Here is a 24,336-nt window from a genome sequence, read left to right on the forward strand (position 1 = left end):
CTCCACTTTACGACACTCCTTTCCTTTTTCCTTTGCCATAGTAACTTTTAGCCACGCTGAACAGCAACCACTCTGGTGTACAACATTGCTAAAACGTATTGGCAAAGCCAAGAATTGTTGCACATGCGATATCTATTAGCTTTGCCAATGCTTGTTTGTGTGGATATGCTGTCATGACAAAGCCATTAAAAATCATAATAAAGAAAAGAACAACTGAAATAAGAAAGTTTTCATTGAAGTAAAACAGAAATATTTTGAACACACTCACTCTGAAACTTTGTGGCTGGTGAAAAGTGCTAAGTGACGGTTGATGCTAGTGCTGTAGGGTTAGGTGCTGTCCTTTGTCGCAGAGTAAATGGGAAAGAAAGAATGATCGAATTTGTGTTGTGTACTTTAAAAGTTACCAGGAATTCTTTACAGCACAGTAAAGCATACAGTGTTTCCCTGTATCAGGGCAGTACATAAACTTAAACACTTTTGTGAGGAAGCAAAATTGTAAACCAAACTTTGCCAGACAAACAAGATAAGGCGATATTGACTCTACATGGAGTGAGGTATCATTCCTGCTGTACTGTGTTTATTAGTTTGGCTAAATTTAACAAGAATATTACATGTTTGTCCATATTTTCTGCTTATTTGCTTATTGAAAAATGTATACACATTCTGGAAAATGACTGATCCGGGGCGTCCCGAATATACGGCGATATACTTATTACCTTTTATGTATTCAGAGGGAACACCCATGGTGAAGAACTATAATTACAAGTAATTACCTTTTCCATCTTCCTGGGGCAAAGCCACAGGGAAGGTATCTAATTGGTTATCTTATCAAGGTTTTAGTTAAGATTTTTATATGTGAGTTGATTAAGACAATGGGGTGGTAACTCGAGTATTCCAACGAGTCTTTCTTTCCTCCCTTTCGGCTTAACAGAAATGGTGGCTGTCTTGTATCTCCGTCCAGGGGTACCAGGGCTCTTTTCCTCCTTAAATACTGCATATACCAGTGGCGCTAATAATGTTTCCTAGTTTTAGAATGAACTTTTTATAGATTTTTTTCAAATAATCAAGCAATTGCTTACAACCATTTTCAATGTATTACTGATTCAAAGTAATACACCACTGGCAGTGCCATTGAAAATTGTCACAAGCAATGCTACCTTCCAAGCTTCATAATCAATTGTTTTTGTCATTTGGTGTGTTCAACAGGTGAGTGCTATATAATGCACAGGATTGAAATTCAGAATGTTGTTGAAGGATTAATGTAATAGCCGTGTCTGGCAGCACTAGGAATGGGCGTTGCAGTGTTTTTAAGTGCAAAATATCATCTAAGTGCAGTATAACAAAGCTTGTATGTTTGAAAGAGAATAACAAATTATTCATACTGCCCTTTTCTAATTCAGTGTTTCAGAAAATGTCACGCAGGAAGTTTGCAGTTGGTGAGCTTGTGATGGGCCGCTGGCCGGGAAGTAGTCTTTATTATGAAGTGAAAGTGGTGAGCTTGGATGCCTCCAGTCATCATTACACTGTAAAATACAAAGATGGAACTACACTGGAATTGAAAGAAAGCGACCTTAAGGTAAGTGAGTGTTGAATATAGTAAAGGGCACTACAGTGAAAATCGATCGAGACTATTTTTTATATGCCTGCTCATGAATGTCTAGCAATCTTCATTTCATGTCTAGAAGTACCAGTGGCCTCTCTGTTGATGGGCTCTGTTGCTTTTACAAGGAGTAGTCCTTTTTAATGGTTTGCCCAAAATAATATTCTGTGTCAGAGGTCCGCAGTTCATGTTTTTGGCAAAATTGGTGTAAGGCATTTTGAGTTATAGTTTTACTATAGATCCGTGTCCTGTCAACCCCCTTTCTCTCAGAAACTGACTAAAAGAGAGGGTCAACCAATCCATGTCACAACTTTTTTAATATACTTTGTAGACAACCCTGGGTTAATCTGACCTGGTTTTTAGGTCTCGTCCTCAAGACCTATTGCTGCCGAGATGCGTCTCAAGGGAGACAGACCTGGGCACGCGCATCGATTTTACATCGTGGACGCGCACGCCCAGCCCCCCTGAGCCCTGCACATCTCATGCTCCGCATTCACAGCTGCAGCCTCTCACAACCACGCGCGTACACACAGCCACACTCACCGAAGCGCGCGCACACACACACACACACACACACACACACACACACACACACACACACACACACACACACACACACACACACACACACACACACACACACACACACACACACACACACACACACACACACACACACACACACACACACACACACACACACACACACACACACACACACACACACACACACACACACACACACACACACACACACACACACACACACACACACACACACACACACACACACACACACACACACACACACACACACACACACACACACACACACACACACACACACACACACACACACACACACACACACACACACACACACACACACACACACACACACACACACACACACACACACACACACACACACACACACACACACACACACACACACACACACACACACACACACACACACACACACACACACACACACACACACACACACACACACACCCCCCCCCCCCCCCCCCCCCCCCCCCCCCCCCCCCCCCCCACCCCTACAACTAAGCCCCACCCGCCCGCTCCACTCACCGGGCTACAGGCTCCGTCACGCGGGGCTTCTATCTGTGGATGCTTTCGCCACAGTCCAAACTCACCACCTGCGTTCGGACGAGTCGCCAGTTCTGTGACAGTCGGACTACAAAACTCATTAGGCCGCCTTCTCTCGAGCTTCCGCGTTCCATTGTATCAAAGACGTCCCTTGAAACCCATGAGACACCCGTCAAACTTATGGCAAAGGCTACTCTATTAGTTTAGCGGCTCTTTCAATCAAGTTCAGACCGGCAAAGAGTGGGCGGGAGTAAGGGCGGAAGTGAGGCGGGTTCTGAAAAAAGCGGCGAAAGGCGGAAGTAGAGGCCAGAGCCTGAGGGTGGAGAGTACGGTGGGGTCTGAGAGGAGCATCTCTTCTCCCAGAGGCGGTAAGTGTGGTTTGCACAACAGATTTAAGTGATGGTTGCGATCTTATGACTTTGTGTATCTCTATCCCCCATCGGTCAGCAACAGGTCGCGGTCAGAGATCTAGACCGAGGTAACGCCGGAACTGTCTCCCACACCCGGTTTAGGCCACTCCCCGTCCCCGGAGAAGCGCCCAGGGCTTGAGGTTTCGTGTCCTACCCTCCAGCGACATATTCAACTCCACCCCTCTCCCTCCCACACACACAGCATCACTGATGCATTGAAAGACTCCCAGCCTCTCATCTAATACCTTTGTCCGCCCCAGTGTCTTCCCCCGTATCTTCTCGGCTAAACGTCAGTTGATGCTTCCTCAGTTGCCTAGTACCGTTCTTCTTTTTAACTGCCTCTTCCACCCTTATCTTCCAGTGACAACTTCTCCTTCCTAAGAACCTCTTTGTCATCCTCTCATCAGAAAAGCTGTTCCTTTGACAGCTTCGCTCACGCAGCCTCCTTGGCTTTTCTCCAATATTATTTGTTTTCATGAAAATCTAGAATCTGCTTATGACCCCTAACCTGGACCACTGACCCGCAGTGTGACCCAGCACCTGTGCTGCTGCTCTGCTATTCAAGTATCCCATCCACTAACTCAACTGTGTTTGATATTTGTTTTCCTCCTTTTGTGCACAGCATTTGTGGAATGATCCGGTAGTTATTTCTGTCCCACCCATCCTTCAATAATAATTTGGGTGTCGGCTGCACTAATTTATTTAACCTTTATGTAGCTGAGTTATCTTTTTGAAATTGACCCTATCTACAATGTCTTCTACGTGTTTTGTAATTTGGTTAAGCAATATTCGAAAACCCGATTTTCTTTCGCTTTCTTATGATATATGTCGATGCTTTAGTTACACTTTGTGGATCGATATTTTGGTAGTTGATACCGTTTATGTAGCCAGTTACAGGCATACTCTGAACAAGTCAACATTTTTGTCATTTATGCTACCTAAGTATTATTTAGCACTGTAGGCGCACCTTATCTAACCTCGAAAGGACTCTTGTCCTAGCCCATCAATGCCTTATCCGAGCATGTACATTCCCATTTAAATGCAGTTTACTTTCTTGCTGCCTACTGGCTTTGAATTCTAATGATGAGATTTAACTAATAGAATTGACAAAATAGTGCCAGTAAGCCATTTAGGTTCAATCGTTTTTACATTTTCTTTTAGTTTAGTGTTAATTTTTGCTTGGGGATTGTTTAAAACAGTGATTATATTATTCCATCTCTAACATTGCATTAGTCAGTGTGTATGCATGTCTTTTTAAAAAAAAGTACAAATTCCATTGCTTTGCCTGTCGGAGTTTTATGTTGGAGTAGCGGGGGGACTCTGAAAACTGAAATTCATGAGCCAGTATGTTCTGTTGCACATATCTAATACACTGAACACCACTATAGCTAAGCATTCTAGAAAAATCCTGTCGACCGAGGTGTCAGCTGTCGCTAATCGTTTCAGAAAACGAGGAGCTTGCAACATTACCTTAGATTTCGGTCTGTGGTTTTGCAGAAATGTCATTGCTTCACCCACTGACAACTTTTTAGCACTACTTTTATCCTTTTATTTATTTATTTATTTTTACCATTTATTAAGCGCGCTGTTACCGGGCGGTGTCCTGGCGCTGAAACGATATGCTTTCTCCATGAGGTGAATTTATCCCTAAAGGTCAAAGAGCCATGTTTTGATATTTTTCCTAAAAGTCATTAGGTCAGTGCTTTGTTTTAGGGAGAGGGGCATTCTATTCCAGATTCTTTTCATCTGTGCAAGTTTGTTTGACCTCTTATCCTGTTTAATTTAAGCGGACTTGCTTTCCTGATATAAATAATTGAATATTTTATTTTATATTGATAAAAAACTCCTCAAGTTAAGCATGCATCCCTACCTGACAATACTTTTTTACTAAACTTCTTTTACCAAAACAAAAGCCGCTATATCATTGTGCTTTATTAACAGAGCCGACCATGACTATTGTAGCCTCTTTCTGTCTTTACCCTCCAAACCCAACTTTGTTTGTGCTTTATCCTTTGTCAAAAGCCGTTTGCAGAAACTGGCCGTTTGCAGAAACTGAAATCAAATGTTCTCCTTAAGCAAGCATGTGCTGGTTCCTTTATTCATTTAGCAGTGCCTGGTGTTTTGCCTTGCTGTGCACAGCGAATAGGAATCCGAATACAAAGTTGCACTTAACCACTATAAGTCCCCACTCCTAAAACGTTACTTTCCTGTAATTACATCTGCTGACAGTACTCCAACAAGTTCTCAAAATATTGCAAGAGATGACATCCTGTGATCATCTCTCTACATAATTTTGCTATCAGTTTGGACTCGTACATTATAACTAAAATCTCATTTATTGTTCTCACTCTGTATTTGTAATTTCTACTGTTGTCTGATATTTCTTGTGCAGATACATATCCTCGGGCGGCTCCTCTGGACACTTCAAAATGTACTAATTAGCAAACCATGCTTTGCTGCTGTACTTTTACCCTATTTCTCACTAAATCTGGCTTTGTGCTTGGAACCCTGTACTGTTCGTTTGCTACCATAGTGATACTTTGGCCTTTGAATTCCTTCCGTGTACTTGTTTTTAGGTCTCGCCCTCGAGACCTATTGTTGCCGAGATGCCTCTCAAAGGAGACAGACCGGGGCATGCGCAGCGATTCGGGTCTGTGGACGCGCACGTCCAGCCGGCGCCGTGCACATCTCCTGTCCCACATTCACTCGCGCGTGCACTCACGCAGCCACACTCACGCAGCCACACTCACGCAGCCACACTCACGCAGCCACACTCACGCAGCCACACTCACGCAGCCACACTCACGCAGCCACACTCACGCAGCCACACTCACGCAGCCACACACACACGCATGCATGCACACACACGCAGGCACAATCGCGTGCGCACACACACAGCCACACTCACGCATGCACACACACGCATGCACACACACACCCACCCCCCCTACAACTAAGCCCCACCCGACCGCTCCATTCACCGGGCTACAGGCTCCGTCACGCGGGGCTTCTATCTGTGGATGCTTTCGCCGCAGTTCAAACTCACCGCCTGCGTTCGGACGAGTCGCCAGTTCTGTGACAGTCGGTAACGAGTCCCCGGACAACTCGGGACATCCAAACCTCCCCGCTAAAGTCTCTCTTCTGGCGCCCTAATAGAGATTTTCAGATCCGGCCAATGAGAAGGGGGCTGCAGTTGGATGACTGGCCAATTAGCATTTAGGCTGGCATTGGCGAGGCCACGCCTACTCCGCAGCTACAGTCGGCGCGCTCTCAGGCTCTTTCCCGGCCGGATCCCCACGCTCCCTGCCCTCCCCCGCACCTCCTACCTGGGGACGCGGCTGTTGGGAGTACAGGACGCGGTGCTAGCGGGCGGGCTCAGAGCGGTGCATGATCCTGCCACCTCGGGGGGCCGCGGCCTTTGTTACCGCTCTAACTGGCAGTCTCACTTTAAGTGAGGAGGGCAGAAATAGTCGAGCATATGGAGGTGCAGCCAGCAACAGCTTCTACCTTTCAGGAACATATTGGGGGGAGGAGGGCGGGAGCCGTGTCTGAGGGGTTTACCAACCTGGGTGATAATAGGGGCCAGCTGTTGAAACCCTTGTCTTTCCTTTCTCACACGACACTATGTGCATCTTGTTTGTTTGCATTAGTTTAAGACCCATTCGTGACAAGTGTTTAGACAAAAGTAATGATATCTTAAATTGTTAAATATTTTTACCCCTCAAATATTTTTCTCTTCAGAACAAATTAATGGGCGATTGCAATTCTTTTACAACATCCCACGTGTGGTGTTATCAAGCTATGGCATGCACAGTGTCGCCTTTTAACTTTGAATCAGTTTTACTGCCCTTGCAACGCACCTGATATTTTAATAGTCTTTAGTATATAAGGCAAAAATAATTCTCAATAACTGTCTTGCTTGACTCCTTAGCTGTGCTGCATATTTGAAGTTTAAAGGCTAATAAAATAAAATTGGAATAGTGAGTGCACCACAACACATATTTTACTTACTACAGTTAATTATGCAATATAATGTATGGCTTTTCAAATACACAGAGCTAGGCTTTTGGATGCTCTGTATAGTAACACTGCACCTATCCAATGACTTGGCATTTCATTCAATCCCATGGACTTAAGTTCTAAAACTGCGGTACTGCAAGAGGATCATTGCGGCAAAAATAAATCTAATTAACATAGTAAATGCAGTGGTACCTATATTTATTATTATTATGTGTTCTATAGTAATAGCTAAGTGACGACTCGGTATGGCAGTAATATTGAGATAGTAATCCTGCTGTCAAGCAGCGTTAGAGCTGCAGCCCTACAATCGAGTATTATTAATGTGACGCACTTTGCAGCTTCCTAGTTGTGCAGACAACCGCTCGTACAGTCCCTCTTGTGAGCGTCACTATCTGCTACTACGCATTACAACTGTAATGTTATTATGTTTGTATGAAGGTATAGCGCCTAGTGCCGTCAGCAGCATTACTTTTAGCAGTCCGCTCTCCTGCTGCCCACGGGAGAAGAGGATGGACAGGCGCCTGTGGCTGTAGATGAGACTCAACATGTTGACCTGCGTAAAATGCTAGCTGTGTCTAACACCTTCCCCGATCTCCAGGTATCGCTCTTTCGGGCCAGCTACCGTCAGTAGCCCTGTGTGTGTGTGTGTGTGTGTGAGAGAGAGAGAGAGATTGTGCGCTTGCCTATCTCTCGAGTTCCAACTACTGTTTGGTGGTCACTGGCAACTTCCCCACCACAAGATTTCTCCTATAGCCCACCATGCAAACCATCCTCTCACTTCATAAAGTTGTTAATCTCCACTGATTTCAACAATGCCAACATTTTAGACTAACACTCTTTTTTTTTTTTTCGTCCTCATTATGCGATTGTATGTATAAGGTCTATGTCGGGAGCCCATTCCTTCAAAAACTTTTATGCCTTCACAGCCCCTTTTTTGGCCATCCTGGGGAGGGGAGTTTCCCATTACCGGTTGTTTTTTCTTGGTTTGGGGTCTCCTGTGACCTTTATCATAATCAATAATTCCGTTTTTTGTGGGGTGAGCTAGCCCTCCTGGCTACTCGGCGGGTATTATTCCCGTCTGAATTATTGTCTCCGCTTTAATCATAGGACATCTCGCATTACGTTATTCAGCTTGTAAAGCATTTTTCCCAGATTTCCCAAAAGTTAAACTTTTTACTCGTTTTCCCTTGTCTATCGCTTCTATTGGTTTTTATTACTGAATTTAGCCAGTCCCCATGCAGTGGTGATATTGGTTTAACCCAGTTTATACAGATTTCTCGCCTGGCTAGAAGTATCAGTACAAACAGTAAGTTTTCCTGTTTTTTTGTTAACTTACCCCGATCAATATTGGAGTCAATCCCAAAGATAATAAGAGTTGTACTTACTTCTAGTTGTTTTCCCAGTACTAGTGTTATTGTCTTACCGACTTCTTGCCAGAAAGAGTCGAGGATGGGGCATTTTTTAAACATATGTAGATCGTTTGCCCTTTCCAGGCCGCATTTTGGGCAGGTCTTTATGCTGGCTCCTTTGAATTTTGATAATCTTTTCGGGGTCCAATATGCCCTATGTATAGTAAACAGGTGATTTCTCTTCAAGGCAGCTGGTTTTATGGAAGCCCAGCACTTTTCCAATGATTTTATCCAGATATTTTGTAGGTCTACGTCTGGTAAATCTTTCTTCCAAACTGCCTCTGGGATTAATAAATCTTCCTCTCCTGCTGTAATTAGAGCCCAATACCACCTAGATATTTCTTTTTTTATTGGGGTGGTTTTCAGCATTTCTTTCTCTATGTCCTCATTTCCCTTTTTATTCTCTGTAAGCGATTTCGCCCAGCTTACCAGTTGGTAATATTTAAATTTGGATACTGTAGAGTTTGTACTTGCGACCACTTGGTTCCAGGGAATTATGCAGTTTTCTGTCATCAGCTGGCCCCATTTTTCAAAACCTACTATTTTCAGGGGTAGACTAACACTCTTACCTTCGTTGGAGAATCAGCAGTTTAGTGGCATATCCTTGTGTTTGTAGCGCATGCCCTGTGTTATGAAAGTTGATGTTTTGTTGCCTTTTCCATTGTGTCTGTAAATTAACCTCCATAATTAAACATTAATCATATCCTTCCATACTACCATGCCCACGTAGTCCTCATGACTGTCTTCCCCAGTAACTGTTTGATGTAATCCATATCATCATGTTATATGATTTACAAATTAATTTCCTAGTCTCTTGTCATCAACAGGCAAGCGTATAATGTGGGGCTCTGTTTGGGTGTGGGGGCTCTGTGTGGGTGTGGGGCTCTGTGTGAGTGGGGCGCTCTGTGTGTGTGTGTGTGTGTGTGGGTGGGCCTGTGTGTGTGTGGCTCTGTGTGTGTGTGGGGCTCTATGCGTGTGCGTGGGGCTCTGTGTGTGTGGGGCTCTGTGTGTGTGTGTGGGTCTGTATGTGTGTGTGTGGCATTTGGGAGAGATTAAGCCATTGGCATTGTAAATGACAATGCCATTTATTTATCTGTTTTCAAAACCAACACATAAATAAAAAATTTGTCATTTACAATGCCAATAGCTCTAACTTTTGCAAAGGCGAGACCGTTGCATTGTAAATGCTTGTCCTAGCTAGTGTACAACAATGTGCAGTATTCCTTCACAGGTGTTTCCCCTTTTTACTCCTCTATTGTTTTCCATCCACGTGTTTCTCAGGTGAGTCTTTGACAGGCTTCCAGGGGTGCATCATTGGTGGATGAGCAGGTGCGTTATTTGATGGTTGGTACCTTTAAGTGCAACAGAACTTCTGCTAAGAGCAGATTCCGAGTACAAGAGTCACACAGATCAGTACCATTATCAAGGCCTGCACTGGCCTAGTAAAAAGATGTGTCTTTTGAAATAAAGGTTTACGCTTCAATTTGTGACCCTGTCCGAAGCGGGAACCTGAGCGTCTCCTCTCGGTTACTCTTTTCCATTGCCAGCTTCCATGAGAATTCACCCTTTGTTTCATAAATCCTTGATCAAGCTCTGTTCAAATCGTTCTGCTGACTGTTCTTTATGTGGACATCTTGAGTACAAGGTGGCTCATATAGATTGTAGATGAAATTAAAATAGTCAGTTGTGATATTTATTTCTAATGGTTATGTTACAGATCATTAGAGGGCTCTTTGCTGGAAACCAGCTTTTCATGGGCATGCCTGATGTTGATAAGAGTGTTCCACAGTCTTTTCCCTTTGAAGCTACGAAGTCATGCTGGGACTTGGGGCAGGGGTTCTGACAGATGCTGCTGCTGCCAGGGTAAAACCATTGCCCACTTGCTGTGCTCTTTGACTCCTGGGACTATGACCGTTGTCAAAGCTTGGGGTGCTACTGTGGCCGGCCCCCTTCAGCAGTGGATTCCTTCTCGTGAAGATGTTGTGCAGTCTGCTGTGCAAAAGAAGACAGACTAAAATCCAGCACTAATGTGTACCCGCCAGCTCTCTATCAAGTGGGTATTAGATGGGTGGGCCCCTACCACATTTGTGCAGTATGAGTTCTTTTCAGGAAGAGTAAGGCAGATTTTAATGTTGTTCATTTGAACACTTCTTGCTACTGGTCCATATCCTTCTCAGGCAGCAGCACCCTCTCCAGGGCTCTGTGAGCACACTCATGGTAATCAGAGCAGAGAACACCATTGTCGACAATGGCCCCTCTATCGACGAACTCAGCCGTTGACAACTTAATCTGTTCAGTTATTACCCACTCAAGCAATGATAACTATGACTGCAATAACAACTTATGTCCCTAATGCCTAATTCTGATAGATACATCTGCCTGTGGATTCCTCACCTCATGAATATCCCCTGCGCCAGCATTATGCGGAAATATTTCCTAGCTCTCCGTGCCAACGAGGTCGTCACAATACCATGGCCCTGCACGTGACTCTGCATGACGTCACTGGAGCCATAAGAGGACCACGTTGGCGTGATGACGTCAGTTCCCTTTTTTCCACGCTGTCGACACTAACGTTTTTTTCTGGTACTCTCCAATTCTTTCATCTAGATACTTTGTTTTTTCAATTGTATCTCTTTCTCTTTTGACATGTCTGCCCCGAAGAAGTCTGGCTCTAAGCCCTGTAAGGAATGCGGAGGACATATCTATTAACCCGCATGAAGACTCTCTTTGGTGTTTGTCGTCTGACCATGCCGTCGAGGGCTGTTCTTCCTGCAGGAACATGAACCCAAAGGCTCTAAAGGAACGGGAGGCCAAGCTGTATATATCCAAGGCAAGGAAAGAAAAAAAGGGGTCGAAAAAGGTCGAAGTCTAAGTCATTGACTTCGCATGATTCCAAGAGAAGACATAATAATAAGAAGAGACCTGCTTCTTGGCGCCGATCGTCGAAGGCTGTGGAGTCGAGGTCGCCTTCTCCAGCTCCTTGACGTCGAGTTAAGGAGTTAATCTCTCCTTCTCCTTCAGTGTAGCCTCAGGCGACTCCGGTCCATTCCCCATCACGCGAAGGGACTCCGGAGCGTTCACCGGCGCCGAGGTTCTCGCCGGCTTCAGAGGGAGTGTGGAATCCGGCTGATGCTGAGGTTCCTTCAGCTCCTGCGGATCTGCCTGCAGCTCCATCGGCTCCAGCTGCTCTGTTTCCAGAGGTGCCTCGTTTGGATCTCGAACCGGCTCATCTTCCACAGTTTCCGGCTCCAGGTTCAGATCCATTGCATTTTCTTAATGCAATGTATGGCGCTTTTGCCAGGGCCTGATACCCCTCTGGTGCACCTGCGGATCCCATGGGTCTTTTGGCGTACAATTCGGGTGTGCCTCAACAGTATCCACAGGCCCGAGGCTGGCAACGCCGTATGGGCAATCTCCGGGAAGCTTCTCGGATTCAATTGGCGCCAGTAACTACAGTGGATCCTTCTTCGACGCCGCTCCCGTAGCTGTCGACGCTGCGTGTGGCGCCACCGTAGCCGAAGATGCGCTCGAGGAGTGAGGCGCAGAGGTTGTTGGAGGAGGAGCAGTACCAGGACGAGAGGGAGGAAGGAGAGGTGTATGACACAAAGGATGTGTTTGAAGACTTGTGTGAGGCAAGTGGACTTGACATTTCTCGTGAGTGGGACTTTGTTTCTCAGAAGGCTTCCCCATCGAAGGAGGTTGCTCCGTACCATTCTGTGATCAGGAAGGCGACAGATCTTTTGGATTTGCAGCTTCCTATGGCTGAGTATAAGCCTAATCTTACGGAGGTGTTCCATTCTCCCTCTTCGTCTCACCCCTCTCCTGAGAGCTTGGTGGTACAGGCTTCTTGTTCGAAGCAGTCTACTGGGGCTTTTCCGCAAGCTCCCGCCGACAGGGATTCAAAGAAGCTGGAACAGTCTGCGAAAAAGATCTTTTCTTCAGCTAGCATGGCTCTGAGATCTTCTTGGGTAGATATATTCATGCCTTAATGGACTCTGCCAAACAGCTTCTTCCTAAGTTGTCTGAGGAAGACAAGGGAAATCTGAGCGAGGTGTTGGTGGACTCTCAGGCTGCTGCTCCTCAAGTCATCCAGCCTGGCTTGGACACGGCAGATTCTTTTGCCAGAGTGATGGGTTTGTCAATTGCAACAAGGAGACATGCGTGGTTGAGGGCTTCTGGGTTCTCTCCCGATGTACAGGCTCCCCTTCTTGATCTGCCTTTTGATGGATCTAGACTTTTCGTTGAGAAGGTGGATTCTGCCTTGCAAAGATTTAAGGACAGTAAGACAACGGCTAAATCTTTAAGTCTGCAATCACAATCGAGAGGCTATGAAAGGTATAGAGGCATTGAGAAGTCTCCTTTCACCGTTTTAGCAGCGGCAACAACAACAAAACCCCTTGTATAAGTCCTATAGGGGTAAAGGCAGAGGTCGCCAACGTGGAGCCAGGCGCCATCTTTCCTCCACCTCTACCACCCCAGCCCCTTTTGGTAATGCGGGAAGGCAGCCGTAGATCCGCCATCCTGGATCATTTAGGTCCAGTGGGAGGTCGGCTTACCCATTTTCTACGAGATCGGAAATTTATCACTTCGTACCTTTGGGTTCTAGATCTCGTAGAGAATGGGTACGCACTTCCCTTCAGGGAATTCCCCCCTCCTCCTCCTCCTTGCCAAGCTTTTTGCACAGAGGATAATTTATTTCTCCTTCAAAAGGAGGTTATTGCCCTGTTACAAAAAGGTGCGAAAGAGGTGGTTCCGGAGCAGGAAAAGTGTCAGGGATGCTACTCCAGGTATTTTCTGATTCCCAAAAAGGATGGCAGGTTGCCTCCGATCCTGGATCTCAGAATTTGGAATCTTTACCTCAAGCAGGAGAGATTCAAGATGCTCACCCTAGTGCAGGTTCTTCAGGCGCTGCAACAAGAGGACTGGATGATGTCCATCAATTTGCATCCTGGGACCATCCCCTTCTGCCTGGGACGACTCCTGGTGGCCCCCTGCCCTGGGCACCGCACCCAAGCCAACGGACCATGCACGCAACCTGGGCTTCATCCTGGACTCCTCCCTCACGATGACCAGGCAAGTCAACGCCGTCTCGTCTTCCTGCTTCAACACCCTGCGCATGCTCCGAAAGATCTTCCGTGGATCCCCCACCGAAACCAGGAAGACGGTCACCCAGGCCCTCGTCACCAGCCGTCTGGACTACGGGAACACCCTCTACGCTGGTACCACAGCCAAACTCCAGAAAAGACTCCAACGCATGCAGAACACTTCTGCACGACTCATCCTGGACATCCCCTGCCACAGCCACATCTCTGCACATCTGAAAGACCTGCACTGGCTCCCTGTCAGCAAGAGGATCACGTTCAGACTCCTCACCCACGCACACAAGGCTCTCCACGACATGGGCCCGAAATACCTCAACAGCCGCCTCACATTCTACACACCCACCCGCCAGCTCCGTTCCGCTAGCCTCGCCCTCGCTTCCGTCCCACGAATTCGCAGATCCACCGCTGGAGGAAGATCCTTCTCCTACCTGGCGGCCAAGACAAGGAACTCCCTCCCAAACCCACTTACGGCTGACCCTGGACCATCTCTCCTTCAGGAAACAACTCAAGACCTGGCTGTTCGAGCAGTAGCGACTCCCCCCCTCCCAGCGCCTTGAGACCCTAGCGGGTGAGTAGCGCGCTTTACAAATTTGTTTGATTGATTGATTGATTGATGCGTATTTTCACATCCCTATCCTGAAATCGCACAGGAAGTATCTTCGATGTACGGTTGGGTTGCAACATTACCAGTTTGTGGTTCTTCTGTTTGGTCTTACTACTGCACCTAGAGTCTTCACCAAGGTGATGGCAGTGGTGGCTGCCCATCTCAGGAGGTTGGGGATTCCAGTTTTCCCCTACCTGAATGACTGGTTGCTCAAAGCGCAGTTGCCAGAGATGGTGCGTCATCATCTGCGGGTAACATCTCAACTGTTGTTCGACTTGGGTTTCTCAATCAATGTGCCCAAATCTCACTTGGTGCCCTCTCAGCGCAACCTGTGCATAGGGGCGGTACTGGACATTACTGTGTGTTGAGCATTTCCTCCACCACAAAGGATTCTCGACATTCAGGAGATAATCCCTTTATTCCAAAATGGAGCGGTTGTTCCAGTTCTGAAGGTCCTTCGCCTGCTCGGTCTGTTCGGCTCCTGCATTCTATTGGTCAACCATGCATGCTGGCACATGAGAGTGCTCCAGTGGTGCCTCCGCAGGCAGTGGTATCAGCACAATGGAGATCTCAGGGAGTCAGTCAGGATCTCCGGAGAAGCTGCAGCGGATCTATCTTGGTGGAGCGTGGAGGGCTATCCGTCTCAAGGTAATCCCTTCCACCTTCTTCCATCGGTGGCCACAGTGATAACGGATGCCTCTAACCTAGGGTGGGGAGCTCATCTGGGGTGTTCGATCTAGGGGCCTCTAGTTGGCAATGGTATTCACCTTTGTCCAAATAGGGACCCTTACTTCTAAGTCGGAATAAGGGGATTACATTCCTTAATAACCCCTGCTCACCCCCTTGGTAGCTTGGCACGAGCAGACAGGCTTATCTCAGAGGCAGTGTGTTAAGCATTCGTGAATATACACAGTAATACAGTGAAAACACTACAGATGGACACAACACAGGTTTTATAAAAATAAGTATTCTTTATATAGACTTAACACAAGACCACAAACGACAAAAATCCACATTACTACACTTAAGATTGCTTTAAAGATGATAAAAGTTACTTAGTTCAAGTTGATGATAAATGCGACAAAGTTCTCAACAAAGTACCTGGATGCGTGACACAAGGTAAACAAAAGGCTCGCAAAAGGGGAGATGAGTTGGTTCCGGGATCCGGGGGAAATGATGCATCGTGCTTCAATGCTTGCGCAGAGTAGGGGATGCCTCGTAATCCTTACCGGTGCAGAGGTGATGCGCAGATTCTCGGCCTGCGGACCCGTTGCGATTCGCAAGATGGCGTCTTGATGCGATACGCTGATCCGGTTGCGATGCGAGAAGATGGCGCCCTTGATGCGACGATGCAATGACGCAGCAATGATGATGCGTATGCGCCCTGGCAGGCTTTCGACAACTCTGTACTTTGGAGCTGCGACAGGCCGTGCGACACGCTTCTCCGGTGATGCGATGGCGACTCTCTCTATGGCGTCACGCTTCTCCGGTGATGCAACAGCAGGCAGCTTTGATGAACACACGCTTCCAGGGAGATGCGGCGAAGGTTCGCTTCTCAGGTGATGCGATGATTTCAGCTGCGGCGGCGACACGCTTCCTCTCGATGCGTCGCACTTTCAGCTCCCAGCGACACGCAAATGTCTGTAGATTGAATTCCCAGCAAGTAAATTCAGAGGGGAGCTGGAGATGAAGTCTTTTGTCCCTGAGACTTCAACAGGAGGCAAGCACAGTTCAAGCCCTTGGAGAATATTCTGTAGATAATGAAAGTCCTTAAAAAGTTTCTTCTCCTTTCCTTGGCAATGAAGCAACTACTGCAGGCCAACCCAGCAAACAGCACACTGGCAGACAGGGGCAGTAAAACTCCTTCAGCTTCCTTGGTTCTTCTCCTTGGCAAAAGGTTTCTTGTTCCAGAAGTGATCGAATTTCTTGGGATCAGGGTCCCAATATTTATACCCCAAATTCCTTTGTTCTCTGAAGGCAGAGAGGCCTCTGCCTAGTCCAAACCAGTTCCTGAGGACTTTGTTTACATGACTCTCTCCTTCCTTTCACTGTGCAGGGCAGAGACATCAGCCGCCCCACAGGAGGTGGAGACAGCACAGGGGAGGGAAGGCACAGCTCTGGAGCACTTTGTTGACAAGATTCCTTCTCTCCTTTCACAGTGCAGGACAGAGACATCAGACACACCACAGGAGGTGGAGCCAGCATTGTAGAGGAAGGCCCAGCCCTATTCAGTTCCCAGGTGCAACTCTTCCCTCCCATCTAGATGCAGATCTCTCTACTCACCCATGGGCTGCCCCATTCTGTCTCTTAGAATCCCCCAGCCCTGTGACTCACAAACCCAGACAAGGAATATACATCCTAGCAGAGGCAGGCCTGGACAGTTAGGCAAGAAAATACCTACTTTCTAAAAGTGGTATTTTCAAACACAGAATATTAAAACTAACTTTACTACAAGATGTATTTTATTACTCTGAGTTCAGGCATACTAAATTCGAATTTCTACCATGTTCCCTGAGTCAGTTAGGATTATAAGAATGTAATAATCTAACTGCCCATTCTAGCCTATAGAGAACAGGTAGCCTTGCAATAGAGAAAAACAAAAATGGCTGCAGTTCACTATTAGGACATGCTACATACATCAGAGCATGTTCTACCTTATACTTAAAATGCACAACCAGTGCTGCAAGGCCACCAGCAGCATTTATTTATTTATTTATTTATAAAGTTTTATATAGCGCGAACTTGATCCCGGAGGATATCAAGGCGCTTTACAATTTGAGGCAAAGGTAACAAATCAAAGCATGAGTCTAACATAGGGAAAATAGTATGTTGCACTGATTGCCGTGCAGGTTCTCTCCGTGCATACACACCTGATATCTTCCCAGGACAAGTAGATTTCTGTAACATTTTGTCCATTGGCCAAGTAGATATTTGTAAAATTTCCACACCCCTGACCGATAGTAACCTACTACATGACTTCTGATATCTCATCCTCCTGTGTGGTCCCTCTTAGTACAAGAATGCGGCAAGCCACGAGCCTGACAGGAAGAAAAAGTACGCTTCCGGCTAGCAATAGCACTCTACAAACCTGAATTCAACTTGTTTCTTATTATTATTAAAAGTTTCATCTTTATTATCAAAGTAGATACATGACACACATTAACTCTTTGCAACGGAATTTAAGAACCGCAGGGGGCAATGAGATCCTGAATGCACTCAGAGGCTTACTGACGGTAGATGGGCGCTATACAAATGCCTGATTCTTTTACTCATTGTTGATGAAAGCAATGCAAAGCGTGCACGTTTATGGGCAAAAAAGCAAATAGATTCCTGCGTAGGCGAGACCTAAAAATCAAGGACACCCTACCCCCCAGTATCAGCCAATGTCCAACATACACATAAGGGAACCAGTGGTCGACAAACGGATACAGCCTTCAGTGGTTAGCACGTGTTAGATATTGACAAGTTGGCTTTCAGACTCTAAGAGGTTTGTTTCTCAAATGTCCAGTAATGCCCTCTCCAGTTCCATCCTGGGATTCAGTCTTATTTCAGCAGCCCTTGTTGAGCATCCCAGAATTTCACCCTGTAACTGACCCCTTTAGACTAGGACAATGGGGCAATCACAAAACTTATCAATTGGGTTTGAGGAATCTTTTACCTTGTCCTGTGACCACAAAAGTCACAAAAAGAAGGCCTTGCAGAATCCACTTTTCAAACCGATTCATGTGTAGAGCTTGAATCCCTTTCTGCAAAAGTCCTCTTTTCGGTCGCCATTTATTTGGGTCATAAAATGGGGAAATCGGTAGCTTTACTGGCTGAACAACCATGTTTCTCGTTCTTTCATGATAAAATGGGTTTACATCCATTTTCACTTTCTCTTCCCTCAAAATTCCACTGTGTGTAATATTTCCGTCCTCCTATCCTGAGTCATCATCGGAGGTTGAGCAAAGTTTACTTTGGTGGGACGTGAGAAGAGCATTTTTTATTTACACTGAAAGTACTGGTAATTTTTAAGAAACTTATTTTCTTTTTATTACTTTTGGATTCTCAAGGACAAAGACCTTGCTCCTCAAACCTAATGGATATGCCCTGCGATTATCGCAGTGTCTCAATCCAAAGGGGTTCAGTTACCAGGTGACATGCAGGGATGTTCCACAATGGGCATGCCTGCTTCGTGGGTGAGATCATGGAAAGCAAATTCCAGTAAGAAGTCTCTTCTAATGTGCATTCCGTTTTCTGGAAATAATGTGTTCAGACCACAGATGAAGGACATGATAAAAAACAAACTGCAGAGGATAGAGAGCTTGTGGCTCTTAAATGTCCTTCGCGTACATGGATTTGATTTACAAGCCCTGGGCACACATGGTGCACTGTACTAGGGTCTGACGGGTAAATCAAATAACCCAATCATGGAAGCACCAATTAGTACATCAATTTAACATAGGGAACACTTGCACTGTGACACTGTGGCACAGTGCCCAAAGCATATAACCAGCAAAAACATATCAAAACAGAGGAGGCAATCCGTCAAAATGGAAGGGAGACTCACGCCAATGATGCCAGGTCTAACACGTGTCCCCTCCAGCTGAAATGTGGGGAGAACTACACTTCCCCTTGGGAGTTCTCTACACTAAGGCGGAACAATCTGGGCAGACCATCAGCGTTGGCGTGTTCTGTTCCAGGGCTGTGTTCCAGCGCGAAGTCCATACCCTGTAGGGAAATGGACCACCTCAACAACTTTGGGTTCTCACCCCTCATCTGCATTAGCCATCTCAGGGGCCTGTGGTCGGTCTGAACCAGGAAGTGTGTCCCAAACAAGTATGGTCTCAACTTCTTCAGTGCCCAGACCATAGAAAATGCCCCAAGCTCAATTGCATTCCACCTCTGTTCCCGTGGACGTAACCTCCTACTGATGAATGCTACAGGTTGGTCTAGGCCCTCTTGATTAATCTATGATAGAACAGCCCCCAAACCATGCTCTGAAGCGTCTGTCTGAACAATGAATTATTTTGAGAAGTTGGGCGCCTGAAGCACGGGTGCTCTGCACATGGCAGTCTTCAGGGCGTCAAAAGCCTTCTGACAGGTGTCAGTCCAGTTCACTTTCTTGGGCTGCTTCCTGGAAGTCAGCTCAGTCAAGGGTGCAACAATGTTGCCATACCCCTTGACAAACCTCCTGTAGTACCCCGTGAGTCCTAAAAAGGCTCTCACCTGTGTCTGAGTTTTTGGGGGTTCCAGTGCCAGGATGGTATCAATCTTTGGTTGCAGGGGCGCCACCTGGCCGCTCCCTACCTGGTGACCCAAGTACACCACGGAACCCTGCCGATCTGGCACTTACTCGCCTTGATCGTGAGGCCTGCCTTTCACAGTGCCATCAACACTTCCCAGAGGTGGTGCAGATGTTCTTTCTGGGACCAAGACCACTGGGCTGGCCCAAGGACTGTTTGAGGACTCCATTACCCCTAAAGCAAACCTTTTGGAGATTTCCTCCTTAATGTAAGCCCTAACCATGTCAGTCACTCTGTAAGCCTTGTGCTTCACAGGAGGACTGTCTCCAGTGTCCACATCATGGACGCCCCGCTCTGTGACACCAGGAACCAAGGAAAATAGATCAGAGAATTGCCCCAACAGTTGGTGACAATCTTGCTGCTGATCAGGGGTCAGTGTGGCAGAGAGGCTGACACCATCCACTGACCCATCTTGCTCTGTTGCAGACAGGAGGTCAGGACGAAGCTCTGTCTCCTCCTCCACTCCATCATCTGTCGCTAGGAGCATGCCCACTTCGGACCTTTCTAAGTGGGGCTTCAGGCGGTTAACATGCAGGACCCGCAAGGGGTTCCTGGGAGACCGCAAGTTTAGCAGATAGGTGACATCACTCTTGCGCTCCACCATCTCATATGGACCGGCCCACCTGTCCTGGAGCGCACAACGCTCCACATGGGCCATGGCCCAAACTTTCTGTCCAGGTTTAAGCTCAATCAGAGTGGCATTCTGATCGTACTACCGCTTCATTTCCTCCTGGCTGGCTTCCAGATTCGCCTGAGCGAGATCTCTGAATCACCGAGTCTGGTTCCTGAAGGCCAGCATGTAACTATATACATCCTGGGGATGTTAACTGGGAGATTGCTCCCAGCCTTCCTTGACCGAATGCAAAGGTCCTCTTACCGGGTGTCCATACAAAAGCTCAAAGTGGCTGAACCCTAGGGACTTTGGTGGCACCTCACTGTAGGCAAACAAAAGGCATGGCAAGAGGACGTCCCACTTATGCCTCATTGGTTCCTCAAGCCCCATGATCATGCCTTTGAGGGTCCGGGTGAATCTTTCAACCAGCCCATTAGCTTGTGGGTGGTAAGGAGTTATGAACTTATAGGTAACACCACACTCCTTCCACAGAGACTTCATATAATTAGAAATGAAGTTTGTAACTCGGTCAGACACCACCTCTCTGGGGAACCCCACACGGGAGAAGATCCCCATCAGTGCACGTCCCACAACGGGGGCCGTCACTGTCCTGAGCGGAATGGCTTCTGGGTACCAGGTGGCATGGTCCACCAAGACCAAGATAAACCTGGTGCCCATGGCTGTCTTGGGGTCCAGTGGCCCCACAATGTCAATGCCCACCCGTTCAAAGGGGGTACTGACTACAGGGAAAGGTTGGATAGGAGCCTTGTACTACCTTCCACTTTTCCCACTTCCCTGGCAAGTTTGACAGGTCCTACATTGAGTATCTGAACTCTTCCGCGTCTGGGGCCAATAAAAGTGGGAGACAAGTGTAGGAGAGTAGGGTCTGCTATCCTATGGTCACCCCAAATTTTTGCTTTTTGCTTCACTGGTTTCTGACTTAATGTGGCTGTGGGCCTGCTAATCAGACCCACAGCCTGCTGTTCTCTCTCTAAATTAATACCAATGCACTCTAGGTGCATTACCAATTGGAACTGGTTCACCTTATAGGCCCCTGTAACAGTGTACCCTAGGTACCCAGGGCATAGGTGTATCCAAGGCCTACCAGGGGCTGCAGCATGTATTGTGCCACCCCTGGCCTGGCCTAGCTATTTGACACAACTGGCTGATCACTCAGCTGAGGTAAGTTGGTGTAATCACCTCTTACTTAGGTATAGTATATCTATATCTAACATATATGGACACATGTTACCCTATAAGTCACTCCTATAGAAGGCCTCGACAATCCTGAAGGCAGAGTGCTTGGTTTCATGTGAGATGGTGCTCTGGCATGAGCTGAGCCTGTCTGCAGCTTTCGGAACAATGTCCTTCAGCTGTTTCATGATATTGCCATACCATATACTCTTAAGTGCATTATGAACCTCGCGGTTAAATGCTATCTTTGGTTTGGCTTTATCAAAACATGTCGAGTAAGGTGTCATACGAATTGGAATACTACCCCCTCGCCAATTCTGGCGACGGGGGTATCATTCCACCCTTCTAGAGGGACACGACATGTACCTAACCTGAAACCCGGGTAAAGTTAAACACGAGCCTCAGCATCACAAAATGGATGCTGCTACCACAGATACAAGTCTGACCTCCTGCTGCTGGCAGTCCTTCCTGCTTGGGAGGCTTGGACAAAGGGTTTCCTGTCAGGGGATTTGCTTGCACCACCCCAGACAGGATTTTGTGTAGTGGGTTAGGGAGGGCTGAATAGAATGAGACATGCCTGGGGCACACAAGGTGTCACTGTGCATATGCCAGTTCAAACCGGTGCTGGGACTCTCCAGCCCCAGTCCTGGCGCGAAACTGGACAAAGGAAAGGGGGTGTAACCGCCCCCCTTCCTGGTCCCACCCAGAGGAGGGACCTAGTAGTTGATCCGGGGCCTAGATTTGGTTTAAGAGTAGGAGCTGTGTCCTAAGACTTCAGATCATCCTGAACTCGACTTGCAACTAAGAAGAAAACTGGACTTCGACATTCTGCTGCACAGAAGACTCAAGAGCATCTCCCTTGTGGCCAAGGAGTGACCACCCTGTGAATACAGGCACCATCCAGCAACTCGACGTCTGCTTTGCCGCCGCCTCCCGCCCGAGCCCAGAGCCCGACAAGACCTGGATTCCCAGACATCTCCAAGCCCGATCCACAGTCCCTGAAAAGAAGAGACCCGTGGAGGCATCGAGAGACGTGGGACCGGCCATCTTGAAAGACCCCCGAGAAGCTGACTGCGCAGCACCCGAGGCATCCTCAACGCTGTGCTTTGGGGTTTGAGAAGCCCCACCACCGAGCAGCATCTGCACCGAAGGTCAGCCCCCCAGCATCTCCACGATCTGCGTGGGGCCCTTTTGCATTTTGCCACTCGACGCGTCGTCCCGGTTACTGGCCCGTCGGCTAGTGGCCATCGTGGCGACGAAATCTACAATCAACACCGCTGGTCTGGTTGCTCCAGACTGGCCCTTGCTCCTGTAAAAAGGAGCAGCCCATCTGACCTTGCTGGTCAGAGTAAGAACTTGCATCGTTTCCTGCGTGGCTTGCATTAGCCAAGGCCTGTTTGCTCCGATCAAGAAGCCGACACCGCCATCAGCTAGAGCCGTCGTGGGACAGCTCGTGATCGACTCCTGGACGTCGCTGACCTCTTCGTGTCCACGTGGCTGCAGAGACAATCTTCACTTCTTCACCTGTTAGCACCCGACATCGCCTGGTTCCCTCCTGGTTCCACGGTAGTCACTGGCTAGTGGCTTTGAACATTGTCCCCTCTGCTTTCAGGTCTTCACTTCTTCAGATCCATCCTTGGATCCACCGGAACTCTCCTCGACGACCCGCCTGCAGCATCTTCATCTTCAGGCTCCATAGAACAGCGCGACGAAACCCGACACACTTTGAGCCCTATGCACCCGCTTCCTGTGGGTGAGGTAACTCTGGCACTCCGGTGTTCCTGTGTAGCAATACACCTCTAGTGTCTATGTTCCAAGTTGCTAGGTTCTAGGTCATCCGGAAGGTTCCCTTTGCTGTAACTTAGTACTTTTTACGCACCCATTGAAAGTCTATGGGGGCCCACGTGTAACTTCCAACACTGCACACGCGCTCCGTGGGCCTCCTGGTCATTAACTGCTCCTTGTAGTCCCAGCGATTCTGAAGGCCCTAGGCCTTACCACTGTTCGTATAGCAGTTCTTATACCACTAATTTAGTATATGGTTTTAGGGGCCACCAGGGCCTATCCATATTGTGCAACTTTTGTATATTTAAACACTGTTTTGTTTTAACGCATTTGCTTCTGTGCTCATAAAGAGTATAGGGGGTACTTGTAGTAAATAAATATATATATATTTTCAATATATATCTGTGTGGTGTCCTTTAATTTGATATTCAAGGAGAGTGTATATGGTAAAACAGCTTGCTTCACATGCCTTTACAGAGTTTAGCCTAAGACTGCTTTGTCCATGCTACCCCTAGGATAGCTGGTCTATAAGGTTGACTTACAACCAATCATCATAAGGGTTGCTTGGCATGGTACAAGGTGATCACTAGAACTAGTGAGCATCATATACCAGGCCAACTTCTCACAACAAGCCTTTCAAAGGTCTTGTCCTGTCCCAGATGACCACCTAAAGGAACATCATGAGCCATACCTAGTAGGAAGGCTCTGAAGCTCTGGGGTACCACCAGCACATGGGCTGACCCAGGCTCAGCAACCTTAGGCTCGCTATACAGGAGACCGTTCTTCCAGTAGATCCAATGTGATCCAGACTGATCACCTGCTGCCCGGTTTGTGGCCTGTTACCCACAAGAGAAGGGCACTTCTGCTGCTCTTCACAAAATAAAATTCCTCCCTGGAGGGACCCCCTTCTTGCTGCCAATGGGTCAGCTCAGGTAGGTTCCCTAGTTCAGAGACTTGCTCCCCTGTAGGTTCAAGGGCATCCCCTTCAAGGTCTGCCTCCTCCTGGACCGTGGGAACAATGGGGCCTAGTTTCCCGCGCCCCCTACCTCTTCTCTTTAAGGCTGGTCCCTGGGCCATACTTTCAGGCTCCAGGGTCTCTTGAAGACCCTTAGCAGCCATAGACCGAGTGGTCACACACGCCCACTCAGGCAGATCCAGCATCTCTAAATGACCCTTATTCTCCACCTTAACCCAAGGGGAG

At 47.4% G+C, this 24,336-nt stretch overlaps 1 protein-coding gene across 2 annotated transcripts in view; it reads left to right on the forward strand.

Annotated features, from left to right (window-relative positions):
• The window catches only part of LBR (lamin B receptor), a 616,153-nt gene that overhangs the window by 103,688 nt on the left and 488,129 nt on the right, over positions 1-24,336 (forward strand). For both annotated transcript variants that reach the window (XM_078647525.1, XM_078647524.1), the window contains exon 2: positions 1,401-1,576. In XM_078647525.1, coding sequence (XP_078503651.1) covers positions 1,412-1,576 — 165 coding nt within the window. In that variant the 5' untranslated portion in view covers positions 1,401-1,411. The remainder of the gene's footprint in view (positions 1-1,400; positions 1,577-24,336) is intronic.

The sequence above is a fragment of the Lissotriton helveticus genome, chromosome 6 (genome assembly GCF_964261635.1).
Source record: "Lissotriton helveticus chromosome 6, aLisHel1.1, whole genome shotgun sequence".
Lineage (NCBI taxonomy): Eukaryota > Metazoa > Chordata > Amphibia > Caudata > Salamandridae > Lissotriton > Lissotriton helveticus.